The sequence below is a fragment of the Schistocerca gregaria genome, chromosome 4 (assembly GCF_023897955.1).
Source record: "Schistocerca gregaria isolate iqSchGreg1 chromosome 4, iqSchGreg1.2, whole genome shotgun sequence".
NCBI lineage: Eukaryota > Metazoa > Arthropoda > Insecta > Orthoptera > Acrididae > Schistocerca > Schistocerca gregaria.
In genome coordinates this window covers 716,833,835-716,852,855 of record NC_064923.1, presented here as the reverse complement: position 1 = coordinate 716,852,855, position 19,021 = coordinate 716,833,835, and the positions used below count along the sequence as shown (strand labels likewise).

Here is a 19,021-nt window from a genome sequence, read left to right as displayed (position 1 = left end):
GACGACAGAAATGAGAAGGTAGCGCACCGTATGCTATAAGCTGCGGTGACGTATGCCACACGTGGGTCGCGATCCCATTGCCACCTGCGCAGGGCAGACTTTGTAAAGACATTTGACTCGCGCAGCCGCCTGAATATTCATGACCAGACGAATAAAGATTTCTTTTATGACTGGCCCCGGCCGTTCAAGGACTCGTCCATCCCACGGCTCAGAGGTGTCGCGTTGTACGAGGTGGTAGCTCGCACGGTGGCCCCCCTCATCTAGTTTGCAGCTTCTGTCCCTAGTTGCTTGTAGTGTGCTTCCCCTTGTACATAATCAGACATATTATCATTATTTTAAGCTCTAAGCGAATATGTTTGATTTCACTTGGCATAACACTGACATTACCTTCTCCTGTGTTTCGGAAGTCAGCAGTACTACCTTAGCATATCAGAAATTCTGTCTCCACTCTCATGCAAGCCAGTATTGTTGAGCTACTTTCCCAATACCTTCATATTCTCTTCTGAGACCTCAGCATCAAATCATGTGACTTGCATTATTTTAAGTATGTACACTACAGGCCATTAAAATTGCTACACCACGAAGATGACGTGCTACAGACGCGAATTTTAACCGACAGGAAGAAGATGCTGTGATATGCAAATGATTAGCTTTTCAGAGCATTCACACAAGGTTGACTCCGATGACGACACCTACAACGTGCTGACATGAGGAAAGTTTCCAACCGATTTCTCATACACAAACAGCAGTTGACCGGCGTTGCCTGGTGAAACGTTGTTGCCTCGTCTAAGGAGGAGAAATGCGTACCATCACGTTTCCGACTTTGATAAAGGTCGGATTGTAGCCTGTCGCGATTGCGGTTATCGTATCCCGATATTGCTGGTCGCGTTGGTCGAGGTCCAATGACTGTTAGCAGAATGTGGAATCGGTGGGTTCAGGAGGGTAATACGGAACGCCGTGCTGGATCCAACGGCCTCGTACCACTAGCAGTCGAGATGACAGGCATCTTATCCGCATGGCTGTAACGGATCGTGCAGCCACTTCTCGATCCCTGAGCCAACAGGTTGGGACGTTGGTAAGACAACAACAAACTGCACGAACAGTTCGACGACGTTTGCAGCAGCATGGACTATCAGTTCGGAGACCATGGCTGCGGTTACCCTTGACGCTGCATCACAGACAGGAGGGCCTGCGATGGTACACTTAACGACGAACCTGGGTGCACGAATGGCACATCATTTTTGCGGATGAATCCAGGTTCTGTTTACAGCATCATGACGGTCGCATCCGTGTTTGGCGACATCGCGGTGAACGCACATTGGAAGCATGTAATTGTCATCGCCATACTGGCGTATCACCTGGCGTAATGGTAGGGGGTGCCTTTGGTTACAAATCTCGGTCACTTCTTGTTCACATTGACGGGGCTTTAAACCGTGGACTTTACATTTCAGATGTGTTACGACCCGTGGCTCTACCCTTCACTCGATTCCTGCGAAACCCTACATTTCAGCAGGATAATGCACGACCGCATGTTGCAGGTCCCGTACGGGCCTTTCTGGATACAGAAAATGTTCGACTGCTGCCCTGGCCAGCACATTCTCCAGATCTCTCACCAATTGAAAACGTCTAGTCAGTGGTGGCCGAGCAACTGGCTCGTCACAATACGCCAGGCACTACTCTTGATTAACTATGGTATCGTGTTGAAGCTGCATGGGCAGCTGTACCTGTACACGCCATCCAAGCTCTGTTTGACTCAATGCCCAGGCGTATCAAGGCCGTTATTATGGCCAGAGGTGGTTGTTCTGGGTACTGATTTCTCAGGATATATGCACCCAAATTGCGTGAAAATGTAATCACATGTCAGTTCTAGTATAAAATGTTTTTCCAATGAATGCCCGTTCATCTGCATTTCTTCTTGGTGTAGCAATTTTAGTGGCCAGTAGTGTACTTGATACAGATCACAAGCAGTCTGCACTGGAACATAATGGCACGGTTTTTTCTTCGGAACCACCACAACAAGGAAATTTCGTCAGTTGGGTAAACAAATAACGAAAGCTAATGTAAAATGTATCTTAACGTGAATTGGCCGTCTGAAGATGAACCTGTCGATTCGAAACCGGTAACGGCGCTATTTGAATAAAGAAACAGCATTGTAAAAAGTAGCTGGTTGCTGTTATCGAAGTCATTTAGCTTCGACATAATGCACTCACGGCTACACAGAATATCATTTTGACCACGTTTTATACTCGAAACGTATAGAGGACATTGCACAGGTACCATTCACGGTCAAATACGACAGTACCGCCAGCGGGCTTGGCTAGCAAATGGTTAAAATGGCTCTGAGCACTATGGGACTTAACATCTGAGGCCATCAGTCCCCTAGAACTTAGAACTACTTAAACCTAACTAACCTAAGGACATCACACACATCCATGCCAGAGGCAGGATTCGAACCTGCGACCGTAGCAGTCGCGCGGTTCCGGACTGAAGCGACTAGAACCGCTCGGCCACCAAGACCGACGCTTGCCTAGCATCTGCGTTTATTTTCTAGCATGCATTTCTTGTGGGTTTTCCATATTTTTTGTCTAACCCATATGTTTGTTTTCGTTTATGTGGGTTATAGAGTTACCCTATTGCAAACTCGCAAATCGAAGCCTACTAAAGATTTGACGTCGCAAATATTACAAAATATAGAATAAAGACCTCCAACTAAGATCCTGTTTGTCGCAGGAATACGTATCCTGCTAAACTGTGTTTGACTTATGATTTGTGTGTCTTTACCATTTTTCTTCTCGCCCATTAAAGTTTTGTTCCTTAGTTTCATGCTGTTACCAATATTTTTTGGTGCGTTTCAGGACACGCCAAACAAGATGTCCAACAGGAAGCTACAGTCGCCTAGGGCTGTGGCTGAAGCTTTTGACGTGAACGTGTTGCAGTCGAAGGTCGAGACGCTGTCTTGGCAGCTTCGTCAGGTGAGTGTGTGCAGCACCTACTGTTCTGCTCTGCGACTTGCAGGAAGGGATCACCTACAGTTTCAGCAACATTGACTTATTAGGGTTTCTGTTACAATCGCAGTTCGCGCATTGGATGACAGTCCATTTACACACGAAGTATAACTTGTTAATAAAGACTGTAAGGCATATCCGTGACTTTTTGTTAGAATTTAGGACCAAAATGAAAATAAAGGAGTTGTCACTCAAATGACAGTTGAAAATTTGTGCCAGTACAAAGACGCCAACGTGATTTTTCTACCGTACTGTGTATTCTCAGTTTTCGCCTCAGAGGCGTATGCCTAAGGTTCTTCAGTAAGTAATGGGGCCCACGGTAAATCTTTGAGTTCGTGATACACTTCCATGTGCCAAAAATAATAATTAGTCTATTACGAGGAACCATCTTAGTGGCAACTTTTTGAAACATGATTGCGAGCAATCAACTACTCTTAGACTTTAATCCGCTACAAGATGAGACCTTAAACTGTGATCCTCCTTCCGTCCGTCTTTCTTCATCAAACCAGGTAATCTGACATCAGAGAAAAAAACTAAACACCTCTATGCATGCTTTAAGAATACAATGATAATTGCCGTGTGGTTTGAGGCGCCATGTCACGGATTGAGCGGCACCTCCCGCCGGAGGTTTGAGTCCTCCCTCGAGATATGGGTGCGTGTGTTGTTCTTAGCGTAAGTTAGGTTAAGCTAGTTTAAGTAGAGTGTAACTCTATGGACCGATGACCTCGGCAGTTCGGTCCCTTGGAAATTCACACACATTTTACTATGGGAACCCCATGTCTTGTCGAAAACAGAGTTCTGTATCTTTCACCTGCAAATGGAGAATTAAGAGGAAAATTGTGATGTGCAGTAAACTAAGTTGGAAAACAGATTCATATGAATATTTCAGAATGACGTTAGAGATTAATAACCGCAAAGCAAAGGATTTCTTGCTCAAACGACTTCTTTATAAACTGACTGGCAGTGGGTGAGTGCCCAGCACACATGCGCTTTGGCACTCTGTGTGTCCCACCTGGTGTGGTTGCCGGTTCAGTCTGCCTCATGTGCGAAGACTGTAGCCTAATAGTTGCGCTAAATTAAATTTTTCACACTGGCGTTTGATATTTTAGAGCACTGCAGTGGATCACCTCTATATTCTATTTTTAGTAGCTCCAATCTTAATAAGGTAAGCTGCAGCTGTCGTGGAAGTCCTCAGAATACATAATGATCCTCTTCTACACGGCAGAGGCACCAGTAAGATTATGTGCAGCTGAGGCTAGCAGGAGCCGCGTTTGTATGCAGCTGAATTTAGGGGACGCACCTGGCACAGCGTGGTTTGATTCAACGCACCATTGCCTTCCTTTCTTTTCTGCCTTCTCTGGTCTTTCATTTTGCATCTTCGTTCCAGTGTTTGCGGTTACGCCAGAACACTGGGATCACTGTCTCCTGCTTTGGAATGTAGTCTATCCATTCCATGTGTGAGCCAAGGATGGTGGCATTTCTGCTTATGCGTCATTTCTTGCTTAGCAGCTCGTGACATGCTCTGCTACAGTGACAGCCTCCTCTTCTTACCTGGCTATCCTTAGAACACACAAGACAAGTTGAAGACATCCCTTATCGTTTACCTCAGTGACCCTGAATTATATATATGAACCTTATATTGAATGGAGACTGGTTAAGGCTCTAGACGTGTCACATGACCTGGCCCCAGACCCTGATTCAATTCATGATGAGGTGATCCAACATCTGAACGCTACTCACAGACTAGACCTAATCAAGATGTTCGACTGTATTTGTCTAGAGTGTTTTTTTCACTTCACTGTGGGGTGGAGTGGGGGAGGGGAACTGCCATCATTCCAACCTCAAACCTGAAAAAGAAAATGCAGTATCCATAAACAGCCACCAGCAGATTAGCCTCATTATTATGTTCTGCAAGCAGCTTGAAAGGATGGTAGCCCAATGATTATGCTGAGTTCGTAAATTGTGGAACCTTGTCCCTTTATCTCTGTGGTGTCTGGAAGGAAAAATCCACAGCCAATCATTTGGTTATGTTGGAAACAGTACTTTAACAGGTTTTTCCTAAATGCCAAGATCTCATTGCAGTTCTTGTTTGATCTTCAGAAGGTGTGCAACACTGCTTGGCACCATTACATTTTACTTATCTTCCATGACTGGGGCTTTTAAGACTTTTGTCCATCAGTTTTTTCCCCTCTCATTTTTATGGGTTATTTCACATGTCATTCAGCTCCCCATTGCTCCAACAGAATGATGTCTCATAGGGCTCCATGCTCTTGCTCTTCCTATATTGCCATCAGTGGGCTTGTGACCCCTGTGAAGCCAGCTTTACAGCACTGACAATGGCAATGTAATTTGCTGAGACTGTTCATCACAATAAAGGTGGTACAATTGCAATCTCGACTGTTTGAAGCTGTTCTTCTGTTTTTAGATAATTATATGTTTTGTTAGTCATTCTTGCATTTAATGCTACTTGGATAATCTTTATCACAAAATTGTACACTCATTGATCTACATCTACACCGATACTCTGCAAATCACACTCAAGTGCCTGGCAGAGCGTTCCTTCACAATAATTCTCTATTCCAGTCTCAAACAGCATATAGAAGAAACTAAAACCTGTATCTTTCTGACTTCCCTTATTTTATCACGATCATCATTTCTCCTTTCTGAGGTCAGTGTCAACAAAATATTTTCATATTCGGAGGAAAAAATTGGTGACTGAAATTTCTTTGGATTCAGCTGCAATGAAAAAGCCTTTGTTTTAATGATGTCCACCCCAAACCCTTTGTGCATCAGTGACAGTATCTCCCTATTTTTCTGCTCTTCTTTAAACTTTCTTGATGTACTCTGTTAATCCTATCTGTTAAGGACCCCACATCACCCAGCAGTAGCCCTAAAGATGATGAACAGGTGTAGTGTAGGCAGTCTCTTTAGTATACCTGTTGCATCTTTAAGTGTTCTGCCAATAAAATGGAGTCTTTGGTTCACACTCCCCACAAAATTTTCTGTGTGTTCTTTCCAGTTTAAGTTGTTTGTTATTGTAATTCCTAGGTATTTAGTTGAATTTATGGCTTTTAGATTTGACTGATTTATAATGTAACTAAAGTTTGGATAAAATGTTTCCAAGCATTTCCAAGCACATGAAATATTAACCAAAAGCAGTTAAGGGTCTAAAAATTTGTTACTTGATCTACACACAGTGACTTTCAGTGAGAAGTGCTTAAGAATAAAAGGTCAGAATACACATTCATTCCCACAATTGTTACATTAAAATATATTGGGCAAAGCGGGGCTCATCTGGAGATAATGGTTAGCAACATTCCTGTAATACATCTGGTACCAAGTGATTAACATGTGTGGGTAAAAAAAAAAGGCACTTAACATTTGACACTTCCCGAATAGCAGCAAATAAATTTCCATGTCCATTTAACTGAAAAAAGAAGAAAAACATTATGTAGCAATATGCTTCTTAATGTGTAATGAAAGTGTGACCTTGTTACATATTATTAATGAATATTATCAGTAATACATGTTATCAATTGCATTTGGTTATCTGCAGGCAGAACAGAGTCGCCAGATGTACAAGCAAGTTATGGATCAAGTGGCAAAATTCTTAAAACGTGCTCATATTAGTCTGGATGCTATACAGAATAAAATGGACAGCAACATGACATGCAGGTTAGTTACTTTGTACATTTGTAATTAGAAATTCTTTTATTCCACAATTGAATAAAACTGTGCTATTAATGCTCTTTGGTATCACTGACCTAAAGCTTTCTCAATCATTTTTACTTTTTGTATGCCACTATAATACAGTAGAATAAATTATTGCATAAGAAAAAAAATCCACAATGACTCAGCTGAAATATTCCAGTATGCATTTAGATATGCATTGTTATGAAACTTTATGGTGTGCTTGTCTACTGGACTGAATTTTTATATGGACATCTTAAATATGGATAAGATGTGGATTGAAATGTTGTAACATACATATTTCTGTTTGTTGTTAACATTCATTACTGTTTCCTGTAATACAAATCTGAAAGAAAACATGTATTCTCACATGTATTTATGGGCCTGAATACTGGTGCTTAAATCACTGTCAGTGTTGTAAAATTTAAACAATGAATGTTCATTTCAAGTAGAAATGACAAATGTTTGGAAAATTTTATTCAAGTATACTTGCCTTACTAGACAGTTGTGGGCATGTTTTATGTAGTGACAAGAAAAAATACTTTTGTTGTCTGTCAGCCAATACTGGCTATTGATATGTCATTTACTTGCTATGCCAAATATGTTCTGTTTCTTGTATGCTTTTTTTTTAGGTAAAGTTGTGTACCATACCTGCTCTCCTGAGGAACCATAGAATTTATTATTTAATAGATAATACTAGTCAAGTTTGTAAAACACAAACAAAATTTCAAAAGTGGAAAACTTGGCATACGTCAATGTTGGCAGAAATTGCTTCACCCAGAATGAGTAACTCAAATTGGTGAGAACTTGGGGGCTTTCTAGAACAGTGAACGTGCAGAAAGCGATTAATATTGCAATAAGAAAATGTAAACTTAGGTTTGAGACCGCTCTCTTTGGTGTGACCAGAAATTTTAGTGTTGTGCCAGGCTTAGGCAAGGAAATGCTTTCAAGTGAAATGGACACATGGAATTGAATACCTGCATACCATATCAATGCCACAGAGTGCAATATCAGTGTAAGAGGCAAATTGAGGAAGGAGGGGGGGGGGGGGGGGTGTATGGGGCTACAGGAACCCCCTTCCCTTCACCCAAGAACTACACCTGATTATTCTTAATCTTAAGGGGAAAAAAATCTTTGCAATGTAGCTTTTAAACTTGCCAGTCTCAGAAATGTTCTTGTGGTTCTAGTTGAAATTATAATAGATGAGTTTGGATACAGTTTGGTGATAAAAAATTTCTATGAGATAAATGCTATATTTAGCCATCTTCAGGCACTACTATTAAGCAAATAAGTAATGCCAGTCATTGGCTCATGTACCACAGGATTCATAAAGTAACTAGGTGCCATGGACTGTTATTCGTCAGGAGAACGTATTACAAACACATAGTCACCACTGTCAGCACACGTTCGGAATATACACTCCATACGAATAGCAGTCCATGGCACCTAGTTATTGTATGAAACCATGATACGTGATACATGAGCCAATGACAGGAGATACTAATTTGGTTAATAGTAGGACCTGAAGATAATTCAGCTGTAGCATTGAAACTAGTTGTCTGAATAATAAATATTTTGATAATATGGCTGTGATGTTCCACTTCTATTACTTCAATAGGAAGAGGCTGGTCGTTTACATAGAGTAAGAACAGATAGTGACCCAGTGTACCCACGTCATACAGCACACTGAAGACATTCATACGCATATTGTGAACCTTGCTTTGTTATGACTATCACTGTATTTTATTTATGACAGAGGTTGTTCTCATTTCGTGGTCATTCAGTGTCATTAATGACTATAATTCCAAAGAATCTTAGGAATGCTGGTTTGCTCCAACTTCATTTAATTTGTATTTGTGTCCTCCTGTTCATAATCTCTCCTCATTCACGCTGTTAGCCATCAGGTTGCAACATTTACTCTTCTCACAAATAGTTTTTTCTCACCTTCTTCGTTGAATTCTTTCATATAATCAATCTACAGTGAGTCTTTACTCTATTCTTCATGACTACTGGAAAACAGGAATAATATTGAAGATGATAATGTAGAGAATTATAATGTACTTAGTACAGTGGATCTAAAAAGGCTTTTCAAGAATTTCCTTCAAAAGAGTGGGAAGGGGGCTGGGGCAGACTTAGGTGGTGGCCATTCATTTTTCACTCTAGTACAGTGCCGGCACCAACACTAGGAATGTTTTAAGTATATTGCAGACATTCCTCTCCGAAATGTATTTTATGTTTGAATACAAACATATTTTTGTAAATAACTATGAAGGATTTGGCCAAAATCTTTTCATTTTGACTGACTCCAACTCAGCATGTCATCTTTATGATGAGTAGTGATCTATCCTTCTGTAATTACTGATATTCCAGTGTGGGCTTTCAGAGTATTTATAAATTATTTTTAAGTAAAGAACATATATAATAACTGAATTTGACATATTTGTATTAGGCAAACTTGCTTTGTAGTTGTTTGCTACTTATCATAGCACTATTGCACAAAAATTCAGTCCCTGACAATAATCAGTAAACTAACTTTAGAACAAGTATCAGTGCCTGAGATGTGCATGATGATGCAGTAAGGTTAAATTATTTCAGCTAAAGCAGAAGTCACGTAAATTTTACCAAGAGTACTCAATTAGGAATTGTCCTGTTGTACCTCATAGACTGACAGTTTCTATATGCCACTGTCTATCCAACTGGCCATAAGTAAATGAACGTATTAAATTGGTTTTAGTTAGCGATTTGCCCAGGTTCTCCCTGCTTGTGAAACTTAAAAACCTGGAGCAAAGTAAAAGACAGAAATAATGATAAGTCTTTATTTATACTACTACTACTACTACTACTCCCTGCTACTACTACTACTTTTTAGAGTGGTACACAGTTCTCAACAAAGAGAGAAGCAAATCAATTAATTGAGCAGATTCCTTCATTTTCTTCCAGAGGTTGTTAACTGCAATATGAATACACTTTCAGTATATGCTGTGGACTTCCCTAAAAATTTACATTGTAACTGACAATGCAGTGTATGCATATAAATCACCATTCTCTGTTGCAGGGTTCCACGCTCGAGAAGTGTTCACACTGTCAGCGCCTCTCCTGTGAGGCATAGTCAGAGTTCAGACTTCCCACGCACCAAGAGCATTGCACAAATTGAAGGATCGCAGAGTACTAACAGTGCCTTCAAAGATTTCACTTGGTATGGAAATAACACTTTTTTTGTTTCTTCAAGTAACTACTTTCTCAGAAATAAAAGTTAATTTTTGTAGTTGTGTATAGTGTGTCCCATTTCCTAACAGATTTAAATTTACTGAAAAGTGGATACAAATTAAACTGATTAAAATCGAGCAATCAGTGAAATGCATAAAGTATAAGATGGTGTAAGTATTTCTGTGACTGCTCCTTCTAGTGAACGGTGCTCACTGAAATGAAGTCTCATTCTAAGAAAATTGTAGAAACAGTATCTTAATCAGTTCTGAATGTGAAGGGATAGCTATTCTATGGAATATGGGAAGACTCACTCTAGAACGTATACATGAGACACGAAAGTAAAGTTTTTTTTTTCAGTAGTTGTCTCACACTCTTGTGCAAGCAGTATGCTTTTTACATTTTTTAAAATATAAATCTTGTTGAACCTGATCGAATTCACATAAGCTAGCATATTTAAGAAATAATTCTGATATAAGGGAGAATATTAAAAAATCATTATGGTCTGTTAAATATAGATGCATTGCTGTGGAGAACTTTGGTAGATTAATGCTATTTACACTTTCAGTGTGTAACTTGAGTCATGACATAAAAGGAAAAAGTTATCCAGTTTTCTAATTGAAGAACTTTATCCTTTTACACTGTGATTCAAGTTACACACTGTAAGTGTAAATTGCAGTAGTCTACAGTAGTTCACTGCATTAATGTATCTACTGAAAATATATCGTGTTAAAAGTAGTTTGACAGTAATGAAAGTGAAGATATTCAGTTTACATACAGGCAATAAATTTCTAGGATTTTGTAAGTTGAAGAGTAAGCAATAGTACCAGAAGCAGAGAGGAAGTCAAAATTGAAGTTTTTAGAATGGTGGCATTTGAGAAACTATGCCTGACTATCTTTCTGATTTCGACTCCAGTCAGAATTAAAGTGGTTAATGGTAGAGGCACACATTTCATGAAAGTGCCATGTGTAGGTGGACTGTGGACACTGATCAAAGCATCTTATCAGACATCACTGAGGAACACTTCAGACAGTTTTATTTTTTGAGCAAGTGCCAGTCATATAAGCACTGACTTTGTTCCAGTATTGTAATTGCACCAACCAGAAATTGTATTTGATCCTGTGCTGGCTTTAATATTGCGACAGACAATAAAGATAGCAACTACACACATCACGTGTGACAAATGAGTTTACTTCATATTGTATTAGAGACCATAAAGGCACCATCTTATGATTATAAATAGTGCAGTTTTTCTGTGAAATTCAAGAGTAATTGTAAGTTAAATTTAGCTGCACTTGTTTCAGTTACCGTAATTAAATATTTTGTTCAGTGATTGAACTCCATTTTCTAACTTGGCATAATTTAATGTACATCTACATCTACATCTACATGACTACTCTGCAATTCACATTTAAGTGCTTGGCAGAGGGTTCATCGAACCACAATCATACTATCTCTCTACTATTCCACTCCCGAACAGCGAGCGGGAAAAATGAACACCTAAACCTTTCTGTTCGAGCTCTGATTTCTCTTATTTTATTTTGATGATCATTCCTACCTATGTAGGTTGGGCTCAACAAAATATTTTCGCATTCGGAAGAGAATGTTGGTGACTGAAATTTCGTAAAAAGCTCTCGCCGCGACGAAAAACGTCTATGCTGTAATGACTTCCATCCCAACTCGTGTATCATATCTGCCACACTCTCCCCCCTATAACGCGATAATACAAAACGAGCTGCCCTTCTTTGCACCCTCTCGATGTCCTCCGTCAATGCCACCTGGTAAGGATCCCACACCGCGCAGCAATATTCTAACAGAGGACGAACGAGTGTAGTGTAAGCTGTCTCTTTAGTGGACTTGTTGCATCTTCTAAGTGTCCTGCCAATGAAACGCAACCTTTGGCTCGCCTTCCCGACAATATTATCTATGTGGTCCTTCCAACTGAAGTTGTTCGTAATTTTAACACCCAGGTACTTAGTTGAATTGACAGCCTTGAGAATTGTGCTATTTATCGAGTAATCGAATTCCAACGGATTTCTTTTGGAACTCATGTGGATCATCTCACACTTTTCGTTATTTAGCGTCAACTGCCACCTGACACACCATACAGCAATCTTTTCTAAATCGCTTTGCAGCTGATACTGGTCTTCGGATGACCTTACTAGACGGTAAATTACAGACTATCACTATACTTTTATTCTAGTTTATTCTCTGGTAAAACATCAATTTCCTATCAGTTATTTTCCAGAAGTGGAAACGATGCAATGTGTAACTTTGTAACACTGTCTTTTGGACTTCTGTTGCAGGAGGCGGACAAGGAAAGTTAACGACAATGCTGATGAGATCACTCCAGCAAAGTTGGCAGAAGAAGCATTCAGATTACTTCGTATTGTCCAATCCCTAATGAATACAAATGAACCTGATCTTGCCCAATCCCTGAATGGCTCATTGCCAGGAAGCCAAAGAAGCAGCCTCACTGCATCAGATGAACTTTCGGCTTCTTTTCATAGGAGGCTTAATGTAGGTGAAGTTCCTAAGTACCCTGCACCAAGAAACTGTAGCTCCTTTCTGCACAGTGCCAGTGTAGATGATAGAAACTCACCTGATGTGTCCTCTATTCATTCTAGTTCTTCCAAAATGACAGATGGGGCAGATTTTGAAGGCGGATGTTTAACTAGTGGACTTGAAGCAGGATTTGCTGGAAGTATTGCTAGTAGTAAAGATACAACTACATGCAGCAACATTAGTATTTCAAAGAAACATTGCAATGGTTGTAGTAATCGTATAACAGAGGCAAGCTCAGCTTCATATGAATTAGTCAATCAAGTGAAACCACAAGCTCATCAGCTTAGTGAAGATGAAAGTGGCTTTTCATCAATGAATTCTTTTCAAGATGTTGGTCTACCAATGATGCCTCCATCAAAATTGGAGGGAAGTTTTCAAGAAGTTGGACTTCCCGTTGTTGAAGAGACAGAAATGATCCATAAACACAGACGATGGAGTTCCAGCCCAGTGCAGTCAGCTTACTCAGCCCAAAGTGTGACATTTCCTTCTGAAACATTTCATGTTTTGTGGGTGTGAACTGATTATTTCAAAACAAAACAGCAGCAGTGTTCTCACACTTTCCTCAAATCAGTAACAAGAAAGGCTATATTTTCCAGAAGACAGCAGATGTGGTAAACTTGACTATTACACCCAACATGTTCCAAAAGCGTAGCATAAATTATACAGCTACCACCATTGTTTCAAAAAGGAATTATAGTATTTATTCTGTCTCTGATTAGTTTGACAAGTGGTATTGAACTGTATGAACTAATCTTTCGAAATCACTGTGTGTCAGTGACAGATGAGTTTTTGTATAGTTTTTCTTATAAATACTTGTAACTCAGTGTTTGCAGCTTTTATTATATATTACATTTTTAAGTGTCTTTCTGTAACAAAATGTAAATTGCATTTGCAATAAAACAAAAAATGAACAGTACTGTCTTGATGCTTATGAACATTAATATAGATAATGTGTAGTGAATAATTACACTATTAGTGATCAATTTGATTTACATTCTACATTTATGTTTTGTATTTGTGCAAATCATTTATGTTGTAAATGTATTGAAATAACACATTAAACTGTTTCAGTTTGGATATGATATGTATTGTTCATCTGTTCTCACTTTATAAAATCGTATTGCCTGCATATATATAATTTAAGTTTCGAAATTTTGTGCAAACCTTTAAACACAATTTTCTGCCTGGGATATAATTAAATTACTTCTGATCATGAGTCAGACAAAAAATATTGAACTTTAAACAACAATAGTAGTCACTAGACTGAGGCAGATGCATGGTGTCACAATTGCAAGGTTCTTCAAATCACTTGACATTGTATGAGAATTTGAAATGTTTAACAAATATAATGTGTTTGAGTCCACTCTCATTTCCTAATAATTCCACTGTTAAGATGCTACAAAACTTTAAAATACACAGACAACTACAGTGTGTAACTTGTTCAACATATACGTAATTCGAAAAGGTGTCAAGTTTTTGATTTGCCACGTAGAAATACAGGTGACTGAATTGAAAGCTAGGAAACTTGTAAAGGAAAGCAAATTTATGAGAAAATAAATGAAACCATGCTTGAAGTTTAGATGTATGATATTTTTAAACAGAAAACATCACATCACCCTTTCTGTATCAGGTGTGCTACATTTTCATACTGCAGATTGTTTTATATTGCAATCACCTGCTCCATAAAGATACTGACAAGTATGTGCAGTCATCTGATGTGTAGTGTTTTTTGTATGGGTGTCTTTTGCACCCTGATCTTGTTTCTAAATTCGTATTTGGTAGGTTCTCTAAATTAAACAAGATTTGTTAATTACTGTCTAGGTTTTCTCCAGAAGCCTATTTCTTCCCTTGTCTGTGTCTATTGTAAAAAATGTGCAGTATGTTTAATACCAGACTGATCTTATACAGAAAGAAATTGACACTCTATTTCAGCAACAAAATATTGTTTTAGAGTTCTGTTACTAATTTCCCAATAAACACTCATGTATTGTGTAGCCAACACGTAAGGTTTTACACTTAAGTGAAGTGAAGAGACAGCTTCTCTCTGCTTTGAAACACATCTTAATGGCTTTATTGTTGAATAGGCAGTAACTTTAAAAAGTTAGGGCTTCTATTAATTTGGGTTTGAAACAAGGCCAGAATTCATCTACCTTTCTTTTTTATTTGTGCATCTTCCACTAGGTATATATTTTGTTAGTGTGTGTATCTGCACCATAGCAATATTAAAATTGTTTTTTCCTGGTAAATGTCATTGTAAAATACTAAAAGTGCAAAACAAAGTATTTAGAGATGGCAAACACAGTCACACATCCTCAATAGAAATGATAGAATGTCCTGGTAAGCAGTTCTGCCAGAATCATTCTTTGGAATTATCAGGTTTTTCCAGTGTGGTATGATGCAGAACTTTCACAGTGTTATTAATTACGATACATGTGTTAAATGAAATTCTCGGAATACATTTCAGATTACTGATACATTTGTATATATTACAAATTATTTCATTGCAATATTTTTTTATTGTTGCTTCTATCTCCCCCATCCGCTCTCTCGGTCAGCTTCAGGATGTTTTTCAATGCTATTTTCATTATTATTATTATTGTTGTTGTTACTACTACTGCTACTACTACTACTACTACTACTACTACTAGTCCTCTATGATGAAAGGCACATCTCCTCTGTATTTCTTGTCTCTGCCATATGCCAAAACTTGCCTAATTTGGAAACTTCCCCAATGTTTCTAAAGTTGTCCAACTTTCTTGGTTCAATAGACTCCTTAACTACATTCTTCCAAAATTTTGGAGTCTACATTATTGATCTCCGTGCAGGGATTAACAATAGCTTATGTATCCAACTGTTCGTCACATATCTTGGTGGTATTTCTTTGACTTCTCAACTGCTCAGATGGTCTCTCACATTTAGGACATGAGACACACACACACACACACACACACACATACACACACACACACACACACACACACACACACACAAAATACAGCTTCTGTCCTAAATGGGAAACAGTTAACAAGCTGCACTATGAAAAATTTGTCCATTTCTGAGAAAAGCTTGAAAGTTAGGGAGGAATGAAATGGATCTGCAATTGGGATGTTATTTGGTTTAGCTCTGTTTTTATACATGGGCATAACTATTGCATCCTGAGGTCTGTGGTGAAGTATGAACTTCCGGAGCAACTTATAATTTGACTTTCATTTCCTTTAATGTTAATTTTACACTGAACAATATACCTCAGATTCAAGTTTTCCTTTAAATAACATTTGGTTACAATACAACTCCTGATGATTTTTAAAGTGCTCTTCAAATTAGTTTTCAGATTTTCATAATCAGAAACCACTTGTTTCCTCCACATGCTTTCATCAGTGTTTTCATGCCCTACAGGTAAAAGATGTTCTGCTAAGCCTGGATGGCATCCTTTCTTTTTTGTAAGTTGTGTAAACTATTAACCACTTTGAGGACATGCATTGATACTCAAATGCTTCAAGCTACCTATTGGTATTTTATTATTTACCGGTACATTGTAAAATACTCTGGAAATTCTTCACAGACTAAGCCAGCAAAATTTATATAAGCTATAAAAATGTGCTTTCAGTGATATTATAGAAAAGGGACGAGGAGTCCTAGAATCTTGATTAAAGAAATATAATCATTACAGTCTACTGGCAATTAGATTAGGCCATGTTTCTATATGTATTGACAAACATTGATTTATAGTGCATGTCAAAAAAATGTGATGTTAGGGATTTTATACTGGTGCTGCATATGATTTCATTTACCTTTGCTTCCTTCGTGTGTTTGTTATCATATGGACCATTTAATTAATATGATAATTGAAAGTGTTAAAAGTTCCTTTTGTCTTTGTTCTTCCTTTACTTTATCCCAAACTGGTATTAACTAACCATTTATACTGGAGACATATTTTACATTTAATGTAAAACATAAATACTATTACCTGAATGTATTTTTATGGAAAGAGAGGACTACTGACTTTATAGTTGTGGAGTGTGCATATTTTATGCAAAGAATTTTCTGCATGTACAGTTATTTAATTTTTATAATTAAGTTCTTGGAAGCAGTTGCTTCACTGCCATCATTATTTTACATACATTGTCTATGAGAAATGGTTGAATTCCTATTTTTAGCCTTTGTTTGACTGCAAATATAATTTCATTGTTTTTTACAATATTGTGTGATGAATTTGACTAATATTTTGTGGGTTGCTGTAAATATTGCTGTAAAGACATTTTAAGGTTCCTTCACTGTGTCAATGTGTTTGTATCAACGTGTGTGTGCACAACAAATAATAAAAATAAAGTAACTGGAAGTATTGAAATGGATGGAGACTTGTTTATTACCTGTTCTGGAAAACGAGAGACTGGTTTAGTAAATAATACTAATCATTTAACTGCTCTGTTGGCCTTCACAGTGTTATTTCTAGCAATGCCATTTGAGGGATTTATATAATTACCTCTCAACAGAAAATTACCAACAATATTGTAAAAAGTATATAAACATTTTAGAAAACAAGCACCTTTCTCCTTTTATTTTACAGTTAGCATTCAGTACACTATACAACCATCCTCACTGTATGACATATCATGAAACAAATATATATTACAAAATTTTCTCCATAGTTCACATTTTGGCATTACATATGCACTTAAAAGCCAAAACATTATGACCACTACCCATGGCAACACTGGATACCACGTCGTGGCACTGCGGGCATGTGACACAGTAATACAAATGTAAGCATAGTAGACAAGGACGGGGATCATCCTATCAAAGATCTGTGCTGCAAATTGGGAAATCCATTAAGATAAAAAACTTTGACAGAGGGCAGATTATTATTACACAGAGCCTGTGAATAAGTATCACGAAAACAGTGAAGCTGCTACTGTAATGAGCAACTATGAAAAGAGGTAGGAGGAGAGTGATATTACCCCTAGGCTCTAAACGGTTGAACATCCATGACTCTGCACAGAACGTGGGGCTGAGAGCCTTGTCTGATCTGTAAAGTGTGATAGACGGTAATCTGTGGCATCTCTGCTAAAATAGCACAATGATGGTGCACGCATAAGTGTTTTGGAGAACACTATTCATCGTACATTGTTGAACGTAGAGCTCCGCAGCAGACCACACCTACCTGTTTGCATGTTGACCCAACATCACCAATTACAACTGCAGTGGGCGTGGACCATAGGGATTCACCTTTTGATCAATGGAAACGTGTCGGCTCTTCAGGTGTATCACATTTTTGTTACACTAGATCAATAGTTGTCTGCACAACTGACGTCATCAAGGTGAATGGTGGCTTGAAACGTACAGCATGCCATTTACACAGGCTGGTGGGAGCAGTATTATACTATGGGAAACATTCTCCTGCACTTGCATGGGACCTGTGGTTCTAATAGAAGACACGTTGACAGCTGTGGACTACCTGCATCCCTTAATGCTTTTGATGTCTTCCGTAACTATGATGTCGTCTTTCAGCAGTATAATTGTGTATGTCTTAGAGCCAGAAACATAATACAATGGTTTGAGGAACATTATAGTTAACTTAGGTTGCTGTCCTGATGACCAAATTTGCCTGATGTAAATCTCACGGTACCCATCTGGGTTGCTATCGGGCACCGTCGCCGCCTACACAAATCAGCGACCTGTTATTTATGCAAATTACATGGCCTAGGTATAGACATCTCACGTCGCATACCTCCGTAAACCTACCAACAAAGTGTCAGATACCTGATATGCAGAATGAGTGCTGTATTTCATTCCAAACAAGGACAAGAAGCTATTAAACAGCTGGTCATAATGTTTTGGGTTATCTACGTATTTAGTGTATTGGGCAACGTATTGAGAATATGAAACAGCTTCAAGCTAAGTGGGCATGCTATGATAAACTTGTATATGCATGTATCAAAAAGGAAAACTGTCATCAGTCTGAAGACTGGTTTGAAAACCATGGTGCTTTATTAGGCATGGAGCTGTTGGATGTGGTACGCTGTTGCTTTCCTCTGCCCATGGAACTGTCTTACCCATCCAGTTGTGTTGGGACTGACAGTTTAATGTGGACTCTGAAATTGGTGCTGCACATTATTTTTCAAATTGACAACTTACTTGACTAAAAGAGTTGTGGGGTGGTGGTTAGGGAGGGGTGTAGTTGGAGAGTAGACCTAGGCATAAATACAGTAAACAAGTTCAAATTGATGTAGGCTGCAAAAGTTATTCAGTGACAAAGAGGTTTTTCCAGGCTAGACTAGTGTGAAGTTACATTAAAACCATATACAGTGCTGTTTTTTTGGGGGAACACTGGAGGATGCGTACCCCTAAACGTTTTCGTCGGCAGCATTTTCTTTTACTTCGTGGTGGTAATTGCAATGTGAACGATACCAGTGCAGTTTTTTTTTTTTTAAAAGTTTGACATGTCGATGATGTCGTGGCTGAAAGCAGACGGGTGGTATCCCATGCTTCAGTTATAAGTAATTTTCGCAGTTTTTTTTTTTTTTTTTTAAAGAAAGCACTGGCCCTATATAGACTG

At 38.5% G+C, this 19,021-nt stretch overlaps 1 protein-coding gene across 1 annotated transcript in view; it reads left to right on the top strand.

The window, feature by feature from the left end:
- LOC126365977 (uncharacterized) overlaps positions 1–16,817 on the top strand; it is a 349,876-nt gene extending 333,059 nt beyond the window's left edge. Inside the window, exons 3-6 of the mRNA XM_050008783.1 lie at positions 2,856–2,972; positions 6,562–6,680; positions 9,751–9,891; positions 12,207–16,817. Coding sequence (XP_049864740.1) covers positions 2,856–2,972; positions 6,562–6,680; positions 9,751–9,891; positions 12,207–12,981 — 1,152 coding nt within the window. The 3' untranslated portion in view covers positions 12,982–16,817. The remainder of the gene's footprint in view (positions 1–2,855; positions 2,973–6,561; positions 6,681–9,750; positions 9,892–12,206) is intronic.
- The last annotated feature ends 2,204 nt before the right edge of the window (positions 16,818–19,021 follow it).